Source organism: Oryza glaberrima, chromosome 1, assembly GCF_000147395.1.
Source record: "Oryza glaberrima chromosome 1, OglaRS2, whole genome shotgun sequence".
Lineage (NCBI taxonomy): Eukaryota > Viridiplantae > Streptophyta > Magnoliopsida > Poales > Poaceae > Oryza > Oryza glaberrima.
Window position 1 is genome coordinate 18,755,745 of NC_068326.1, and position 9,746 is coordinate 18,765,490.

The following is a 9,746-nucleotide window of genomic DNA, read 5'->3' on the forward strand; positions in this document are numbered from 1 at the left end:
TAACCTGGCCTTGTGCTCTCAGACACAATATTTTCTATATTTAAAGCACAATTATCTAAAAGTTTTAGTTGGCCACTTCTTCATTTGGGATATCAGCACACACTACATGTTTGACTAGATTGAGGGTTTGTTTGATGCTACAAGTATCCTAGTCATAATGTTTATCATGGCTATGTAAAGTTTGCAATACTATTTTAACACCTAAAGTATTTTTCATAGTGGTTTTGTTAAAATGACAATTCATTGGATATTCTGCTGACGCTGCATACATGTTAGACACATACTCCCTCCGCCCTAAAATAATTCAACCTAGGATAGGATGTGACATATTCTATACCAACAAATCTGGACAAATGTTTTTCTAGTATATATCACATCTTATTATAGGTTTAATTATTTTGGGATGGAGGGAGTACATCGAAATCTTACCTTATATTTTTTTTTGTCTTTATTCCATGTTCTCCCCATCAACAACCATAAACATGATGCTAACATATCGCCATAGTAGAGTACTCCATATAATTATAACTAAGGATCAGTGGAGTGATGATGCCATTTTCTTAGTCAGCAAAAACGCTCGTGTTAACTTTGGCATTGGTAAAATCACACATAAAACTATTATAATGGTTTATATCCGTAGTACTATACTAACTTTGAGAGGTTAAAAATCATGTCAAAATTTGAGTATACTTTTACATAAAACGGAAAAATGACTACGTCGATATTTTGCCGTCAAAATAACAAGTAAAAAAATCATAAAACTGGCTAAATTAGTATAGGAAGGGTCCCATCCTACTCATCGGTGACAAAGAGGAAAATCACATCGGTCACCATCATCAAAGATTCATCACCCATTGCACGTGTTCCCTATGGGCGTCGGAATCAGACAGTAGACAACATCACCACAAGTCCACAACATACTCAGGTTGGCCATCCGAGCCCAACTCTACCCAGGCCCATCTCAGCCCAGCCCAGCCCGCAATCATCATAAATGGGAAGCGCATCCATTCTTCCCATCCAGGCTGCTCCGGTCGCGTCGCCCCACTCCAACTCTCCAAGCGCCACCACACCGAAACCACCTCCGATTTCGTTCCATTCCCCACCACCACCATCGCCAAAACCCTAGCTTCCCCCAACCCCCCCGCCGTGGGATGGGATGCCGTCCCCCCACCGCCTGAGCGCCGCCGCCGCCGCCTGGATGTCCGCATGGACGGCTACCGGGCCCTGATCGCCGCCGGGGCCACCGCCGTCTGCTGCCTCGTCTGCGCCGTCTGGGCCTTCTCCTCCTCCTCCTCCGCCTCCAAGAAGCATCAGCGTCAGCGTCAGCAGCGTCCGCTGTCCCCGGGGTGCTGCGGCTGCGCCCGCTGCGGGTGCCGCGCTGCGGCCGTCAACGGCGAGATGGCCGTGGGCGGGGAGCAGAAGAAGGCGCCGGGGCCGTCGCCCGCCGCCGCCGCCGCCGCGGCGGCCGCGGGGGCGTCCATGATGGAGCAGCTCGTGCCGGAGATCACTACCCACGCGCTCAGCTACCTCGACTACACCAGCCTCTGCCGCCTCTCCATGACCAACTCCGCGATGCGCCGCGCCGCCAACGACGACGGCGCCTGGAAGGCGCTCTACCACAAGGTGCGCCTCTGCTCTGCAGTGCCTCTTCTTTTTGTCTGCGTCTCTTTAACATTTCGTTGGTCGATCGATCGATGTGCCCTTGGATTGGGAATGCCATGCTTTGTTTCCGCTCAAGAGGACCATCAGCAGCGTGTTAGGTCATTTATGTTTAGATTCTGTGCCCGCACAGAACCATCCGCGTTACATTGCGTTACATTGCGATAGCTGCCCTATAATGCTCGCTCAAAGATAATGTACTTAGCTGATTAAAAAACTTCTTGTTTTATGACTGAATTACATGGGCATATCGATATGATTAATAAATAACATGCATCAGAAGCCTTTGTGCCATGCTCAAACAACATAGGTGTTGGGTCATTTCTGAATTAATCAAGCAAATCTAGACAATTTATTTCCCTAAATGGGCGGCAATGCAACTCTGGTTGCCATATGATATGACAGAAAGGCATATAAACTGTTTTTCTCTCCAAATTTTCCTGCCTGTTTTGCAGTCCAGCCACACGGTTGACCTATGCAATGCACAAAAGTTACTCTTTTTAAATACCACAGAATATGTTTCATATTATAATGTGCCAGGCTTCCAGCTTATAAGATGATAAGCTGGAATGGTCCTTGGATTTGCAAACTTTATATAACAATTTTATAGTAATATAATCTATGAAGTTACAGAATTTATATTCCCCTTGTTTCTCGCTTCAACTATGTCAATTTATAAATACGGATAACAGCTTTTGTGGTTTTTATATATTAAAAGGACCTTTTACATTTTGTGAATTGGTTTCACAATATAAATTGACTCTTCATTTCCTTGTAGGATTTTACAGTGGAGCAGCACAACATAACACCACCAAACGGATGGAAGGCATATTATGCAGCTACAAAAGCCATCATGAACGTGAATACTGAGTTCTATAATATCATCAGGGAAGGGTCTTTGCCAGCAATGAGTCACTTCTGGCTTAACGCAGACTATGTCAAATGCATTCATGCTACCGGAGAACTTTTCACAGGGTATGTGATTAATCTTTAATGTGATTGAGCTAGATCTGTAGCATTTCTCTTCTGAGGAATGTATCTTCTGCTTGTTGCCCATATTGTTTTGGACCAATTCACATGTTTTACAATATGGTGTTAACTTTTTTTGCTGAAAATTTTGAAATGATTGATACACAGTAATCTGAAAAGTTAATTCAATTGCTGTTTTAAGAGATAAAAATATGTCTTGCATGTTTGGAACAATATTTTTTTTAAAAAAATCAGGACTTAAATTAGTTATACAGCTGCAGGTAAAATATTTTTAATAAGCTATCACACGATTATTTTGTTTCTGTGCGAATTCATATCCTAGAAATACTTTCTAAAAGCAAAATAAAGAGAGTAAAATATCACATGACCATGTTATATTGATTGCTATTTTGTATAAAATATCAAAACACATTTTGCATATTTATGAAGCTTGTCACTTTACTCACATACAACATTCATTTCTTTGCATCGTCACTATCCTGTTGTTGTGTTGCCTCATTTGTGTATGCTTTCAATATGTAGCAAATTGTATTAACAACTACAATTGGAAACAAGATCTAACATGGCGGACAACTTATTCCAGATTTCCTTCACTCTGTTTTTATTATCTTCCTGGCAGAAACTTTTCATTTATTCACATCTTCCTTTTAATATCTGTTAAGAATTCAACCTTTTCAGCCTAGTTATGTAAGCTGACAGGCCTATTGAATGTTAACAAGAAATGTGTGTGTGATTTTCATCTGTAGAAGGATTCTTTTTTGTCATGAATGCATGTGTGTTCACATGTTGTCACTGTTCCCCTGCTTATTTTTGGCATGCGATTTTTGAACGTCGCATACAAGTAAATGTTAGTTAGGAAGAATATTCAAAGCAATTATTTTCTTCTATATTTTTTAAAAAGTTGTTGTTGGTCTTTTACTCATGCTTTTACCAGCATTTCTTGTTACCTTTATTTACCATATTGTATTGGGCTGTTCATGACCATTCATTGGTTGCTGTAGAACAGGACCATTGACCGCTTTATTGTCAGAGTATAGAAGTAAATCCATTTTTTGACTTCGATTTAGTGTTATCACCAGAAGGACATCTTCTGTTACGTGCTTTTCTGTTGTTGCTCAACAGCTTAAGTTTCTGGAGGCATCCCCAGTCTTTTCTGTTGTTGTTTAATGCAATTTCTTTTCTTTGGTCTTCATTTTGCCCATCTTTTGGGATGAACATGTCATTTGCACAGGTTTTCTTTCCGACCGTCCTGTAAATTTCTGAAGTTGGTCATATCTAACTAGTCTGTTTTTGACAGATACAACGCAGTGATGGACAGCTGGGGCCTGTTATTCAACTGGGGCCAGGATGGAGGGCAGGGCATTGCTTTCCAGCTACGGGATGTCCGAGCTCGTGTTCTCGGTGAGGTGGCATGGGTTAACATGAAGGCGCATGTTGATGTTGACCCTGGGCCTTTCCATGTTACCAACGTATATGAGTTCCGTAATGGCAGGTGGTATATGGTTCATCACCATAGCTCGCTCATGGCTGACCCTGCTCCACATAATCTGTTTGCTTGAAGTTGAGCACAGAATCATTCGCAGCAAAACTTCATGACAGATTTTTATGTTGCATGCTTCTTTTGCGGTTTAGACTGGTGATAGATTATGAACATATTTGGGGAGAGCTTTATTTCGCAGTTTTCTCCGTTTATTCCTTTATCCTGAATCTCCTGGTTGTTGATATCCCTTCAGTTTTTGTATAAATGTGTCCTAGGAGTGAACTAAATTGGTTAATGAAAAATTATGGTGCTCCATGCGGCTGTGACTGACATCTGGGCAATCCTGAATGTTTGTGTTACCGCTGTTTAACCGCTTGTTCTGTACCTGCTGTTACACTTGCAAATTTATCATTTCCAGCATCTTGATTTGAAGTTTTAACTTTAGTTTTCGTGAAGGATTTGAAGTAAAACATTATGAGACGCCAGTAGGTGATGCCTAAAATTCTGTGGAGAAGCAATAATTTCTGTTGTAGCAGGTCAGTTTGTGTGCGGTTATTTTCACTTCAGAAAGTTGGGCCAGACTGTTGATACCTATAAGCTGCCAGTATATTTCAGTTTCATGGAGTTAGAATAATTCATCAAGCCTGTGAAAGAAGAGCCTTTCCATGGAAAGTGCCAACATTTTGATGATACTCTTATGGGCGGTTGCCCCCGCGCGCGCGAGGAGCAGGGCAGGAGTTAGCAGCGACGTATAAAACAACGAGATAGCCAAAAATAATTAAAAAAATGAGAAAAAGGGTAGGGTTAGGGTTAGGGGAGTTATTGATTGATGATACCAAGACAAATTCCGTTCAAGACAGGCTCATATGTAAAAGTGAAGTACTCGCCTCTGGAGAGACTATGGCTGTTTATTCTGTCAAAAGATTTTACAACAGGAGAAACAGAAAGAGGTCTCAAGAGATTTATACATGGCTGGCCGTCCAGAAGCAAATAACGTGTGTATAAATATTACAACAACAAAGGGGCTAATCCTCTGCAGACTTAAGTCATCATCATCGCACATGTTTCAGAAAAAAAAATACAATGGGACGCATCATCTCTTAGCCCGCGAGATGGGAAACCCCCTCAGAAAATGTTCTAATCGTTCCAAATTCATCAGCACACACCGTTAATTACTTACTACTTGTATTTATGTATTTATGTATGTATATCTCACAACGGATACACGTCGAATCTTTATTACTTGTGTCCTTCACCGGCAGTCCCCTGATATTCTTCAGCAAGCAGCAGCAGGGAAGCAGTAGCCTCAGGCGTCATCCTTGTCTGCAAAGATGTCAAGAAGGGAGAGCGCCTGCAAGAACACACGGCAGCGAAAATCTCAGCTTGCTGGCATCATTCATACTTCATGGTGTCTCATGATCTCACTGTATGTTAATTTGCAGTGAATTCTTCAAGGAGATGTTGTCTGTTGTTATGTTTGGATGAACAAAAGTTACCTCGGCGACGCTGAGCTCCAGCCTGAACTTGGGGCCGTCGTAGTGGTGGAGGATCGGCCGGAAGGCGTCCTCCTCCAGGGGGTCATAGATCTTCCTCGTCGCAACCTTCACCTGATGGCATCAAACAAGAAAAAGAAGCAGATTAAGGACATAGGGTCATCCATCCAAATCAAGTTTATGAGGTTGGTAACCAGCTTCAGAGAGGTAGGTTTGATGATTCAGTCTAAACTAAAGTTCCCAAGGATGGTCGGATCCTTGTGAGATCACTCTCCATTTTCACTTTGGGTTTAGCCTTTGGTGTGAATTGATTGCGACAGTGGTGGAAATTTGCATCCATCCCATGATCCATCGCACTATGAGACGACACGGAAGCAACCAACCGAGAAGATTTTTAGTGTTTGTGATTACTCTGTTGTCTGATGTGGTCGTGTTGTCGGTCTCTTACTGTCCATCCCAACCTTTCTTAGGTGCGGTGGTTAGGCAGTCGCTAGCAATCTTTGCCGACGATCTAGACCGGCATTTATTTGTTTATTTATTTTATTATTGATTAACCATTTCTACTTCGCAAGGACCAATTCTTCTTCCCCCATCAAACCTTGCAACTGATGCATATCACGTCCCCATCTTCATAACTCATATTGATTGATTCTAGACTATGGTGGTAGCACAACTTAATTAAGTTGGGTAAGGATTTTCTTTAAGCATAGATAAATAAATCTAGTAGTACTAATTCCTAAATACACTTAATTACATATTAAAACATGTGGAAGTGCAGAAATTTGAGCGATAACAATCTGATTCATGGGAAGTTGAAGATCAATGGTACCTGTGCAGGGAAGCGCGACTCGCCGGGGCACTTCTTGTCCTCCCACGCCGTCGGATCGATGTTTGTTCCGCCGAAGCTCGCAGCCTGAATGAAAAAGAAATAAGCATGTAATTAGGCAACAATTCACAAAATAAACTCGTAATTAATTAGCGAGTAGGTTAAAAATTATTACCTCGAAGATGCCGTGGAGCTGGTGGGTGGAGTAGTTGTAGAGGAAGAGGGGCAGCCCTGGCCTGATTGCCCTCACTGAATCCCTGTATCTCGATGGAAGCCCTGCATCAAGCACGAGTTGTTCATGAGAAACTTAATTAGTTAATTTTATGGAACATAATTTCTTGGTTCAAGAATAATTAGGGTTCAAGAACCGATTCTTGGATGGTTTTATCATCGAATTATTGTAGGTTGGTTATGCTTACCGAAGAGCTGCCTCTTGAGGTTCTCCTCCATGGTGTCGTTGTTGCAGACGAAGATGTAGCCGCCGATGGCCTCGTCCCGGGGGAGCGCCTCCGACGCCGGCAGCGTCTTGAACCTCTTGTCCGACGCCTGCGCGCCGCTGTCGCTGTTCTTGGCGTGCTTCTTCTTCCCGCCGGCGCCGTCGCCGCCCTTCTTGCCGTAGTACCCGCCACCGCCGTTACTATTGTTGTTGTTGTTGTTGCTCGCCGGCCTCCCGACCGACTTGTTGAAGTAGCTCTTCACGTCGCCGCCGTTGCCGCCGTAGTTGCCGCCGCCGTTGCTGCTGTTGTTGTAACCCCCCATCTTGTTGAACCCGAAGGCGTTGACGTTGTTGTTGTTGATCTTGGCGGCGCCGCCGTAGGACTTGTTGTTGTTGTTGTTGTCGACGGGGAGGTTGACGCTGTTGTAGCGGTCGGCCTTGGTGGCGCCGAAGGCGAGCTTGCCGGAGCCGATGAGGCCCGGGCCATCCAGGTTTCCGGCGACGCCGTTGATGTTGGCGATGGCGTTCTTGGCGGGGGAGGGGGAGGAGAAGTGGTGGTACTCGCCGTCGAAGGCCGGCTCGTTGCGGCGGTCGGAGGGGGAGGACCAGATGGAGTCGCCGAGGGAGAGGCCGGAGAAGCTCGCCGTCTGCAGCCGCAGCTGGTCGCTGAACTGGTAGAACTCGCGGTCGTATCCCTCCATGGCCGCTGCTGCTTTTTTTCTCTTGTTTTCTCGTGTGCTCGTGCTGCTTGGCTAGGGGGCGCGGAATGGGAAAGGAGACGGGGCGGGAGGCGAGTGGTTTTATCGGGGCAGGAGGAGACGGTGCGACGCGGCTCGGCTCGGTTGGTTGGTTGGTGAGTGGTGGTGGTCTCGGGTGGATACGAGTTTTGGTCGTAATTTCGACCGGGACAAGGGCGAAATCACCGTGCGCAAAGCAAAGCGCGACGAGGGAAGCTTCGGCGAAGGTGGCGAAAACGCGTCCGTGCTGCTGCTGATTGTTCACTTCAGTTCAACGGCGTCTTCTTCTGGAAGATGGGATAGGATTACTTACACTAGTCTAGTCTAATGAGAGATTGTGTTAGTGAATACAAGTGACGTGTTCATTGTTGGGCCGCTTTGGAACACGACCGATCAGCAAGAGCCAGCCAGCTGTGATGCATCGAGTCGTGGACGTCACTGCCGTACAGATAACTAAAGGATGCGGGGTACGAGTAGAGAGTACACTATGCTTGGTGTTACCGTCTGAAAAGAAAAGGCTAGGTAGCTGAAACTAATATCCTTTTTTTCGATCTAAAGAAAAAGATAGAGAATAAAATCATGCTCCTTTCTTTTTTACATGGGTGTGACGGGGTTGGCAATTTTTTTCCCCGGCATATTGAATGTTTGAACACATGTACAGATTATTAAATATTGAAAAAAAAACTAACTACACAGTTTGCGTATAAATTGCGAGACGAATTTTTTAAGCCTAATTGCGCCATGATCTGACAATATAGTGCTACAGTAAACATTTACTAACGATGGATTAATTAGGCTTAATAAATCCGTCTCGCAGTTTACCTATTATGTAATTTGTTTTGTTATTAGTCTATGTTTAATACTTTAAATATTTACACGTATATCTGATGTGACCCAATAAACTTTTTTACCGGTGGAACTAAACACAGCCGTAACTCTCAAGCTCCTACACCCGAGCTAAGCTTGCACACATGTACTAAGGACATGTTTGGAGAGCTTCTAGCAAATAGAGAATCTTTTAGAAGTGCAGCTGTCAAACAAACAATCCTAATTTTTAAGTGATCTAAACTTCAGTCCTTTTCCATCACATCAACCTGTCATACACACACAACTTTTCAGTCACATCATCTTTAATTTCAACCAAAATCTAAACTTTGCGTTGAATTAAACACAGCCTTGAATTATGAAAAGTTGTAGCCGTATAATCCAGAAAATAAACTAGAAACCGGAAATCAAGGTTCATATATTTTCATCAGCTATTTCTTAAACTGTCCAAAGAAAACCCTAGTATTATTCTAAGCTCCTTTTTCGTAGTGTCAAAAAATAAGTGGTCGAGTCCCCCGCGTGGTCTAGCACACATGCTGCGATCCAACTCGACGGGCCGTACATGCACGATTGATCCGGAATTCCGGATACACTGCAAACCACCTTGTTTTTTGCAACGAACGCCAGAGTGATTGACACGTACGATGGTCACTCAGATGGAGCAGCACAAGTGGCCAGCGGGCACGTCTCTCGCTGTCTCGCAACGGAGCGCACCATCGGCTGCGCTGCGTGCGTAGTGCGTGTGCGGCGCGTCATCCGTGCCGTGGAGGCGAAAGCGAGTGAGAGCCGAGGGCCCGAGGCACATCAGAGTGCGCGGGGCGGGGTGGGGACTCCGCTCTCTCTATCGGAGGGACGTGCGGGCGGGGACGGACGGACGGAGGGAGGCAAGTGCGATCGCGACGTACGTCGCGCTGCGCCCTGTCCTGTATCTCCCTCATTTTCTACACGCACGTTTTTCAAACTACTAAACGATGTATTTTTTATAAAAAGTTTTTATACGAAAGTTGTTTAAAAAAATCATATTGATCTATTTTTAAATTTTTTTTTACAAATACTTAATTAATCACGTGCTAATGAACTGCTCCGTTTTCCGTACGAGGAGTTTTGTCTCTTCGTTGGATGTTTCATTCCTGTGGCTGATTCATATCCCTTCCGGTTGGGACGATCCAACACAACTGCATTCGAACGACCCGAATCATATGTTGAACTCCTGCTGGGTGGATTTTTATTGACTTGGGGAAATTCGCGCTCTCCACACAAACAACCTGTTATCGTCGTCACGACGATTTTTGTCCGCGAA

General features: G+C 44.3%; 2 protein-coding genes across 2 annotated transcripts; one reads left to right on the plus strand and one right to left on the minus strand.

Moving 5' to 3' along the window:
- Nucleotides 1–1,028: 1,028 nt before the first annotated feature.
- On the plus strand, nucleotides 1,029–4,459 carry LOC127771987 (F-box protein SKIP8). The gene is made up of 3 exons (XM_052297957.1): nucleotides 1,029–1,623; nucleotides 2,438–2,634; nucleotides 3,947–4,459. The coding sequence occupies exons 1-3, from the start codon at nucleotides 1,207–1,209 to the stop codon at nucleotides 4,206–4,208; spliced, it is 876 nt and encodes a 291-aa protein (XP_052153917.1). The 5' UTR covers nucleotides 1,029–1,206; the 3' UTR covers nucleotides 4,209–4,459.
- A 537-nt stretch (nucleotides 4,460–4,996) lies between these two features.
- On the minus strand, nucleotides 4,997–7,667 carry LOC127771979 (B2 protein-like). Its single transcript, XM_052297945.1, has 5 exons — nucleotides 6,868–7,667; nucleotides 6,624–6,724; nucleotides 6,452–6,535; nucleotides 5,626–5,736; nucleotides 4,997–5,480 (listed from the first exon to the last, which is right to left on the minus strand). Exons 1-5 carry the CDS (start codon nucleotides 7,583–7,585, stop codon nucleotides 5,436–5,438), a joined length of 1,059 nt encoding a protein of 352 aa, XP_052153905.1. The 5' UTR covers nucleotides 7,586–7,667; the 3' UTR covers nucleotides 4,997–5,435.
- Between the last annotated feature and the right edge of the window lie 2,079 nt (nucleotides 7,668–9,746).

Bases quoted from the DNA above. Each gene is read 5' to 3' on its own strand.
- LOC127771979 (XM_052297945.1), bottom strand. From the start codon at position 7,585: ATGGAGGGATACGACCGCGAGTTCTACCAGTTCAGCGACCAGCTGCGG. The intron at 6,536-6,623 runs GTAATAATTTTT...TTTTTCATTCAG, and splicing joins AGCTCCACGGCATCTTCGAG to GCTGCGAGCTTCGGCGGAAC. The intron at 5,481-5,625 runs GTAACTTTTGTT...GTGTTCTTGCAG, and splicing joins TGGAGCTCAGCGTCGCCGAG to GCGCTCTCCCTTCTTGACAT.
- LOC127771987 (XM_052297957.1), top strand. From the start codon at position 1,207: ATGGACGGCTACCGGGCCCTGATCGCCGCCGGGGCCACCGCCGTCTGC. The intron at 1,624-2,437 runs GTGCGCCTCTGC...ATTTCCTTGTAG, and splicing joins GGAAGGCGCTCTACCACAAG to GATTTTACAGTGGAGCAGCA. The intron at 2,635-3,946 runs GTATGTGATTAA...TGTTTTTGACAG, and splicing joins ACCGGAGAACTTTTCACAGG to ATACAACGCAGTGATGGACA.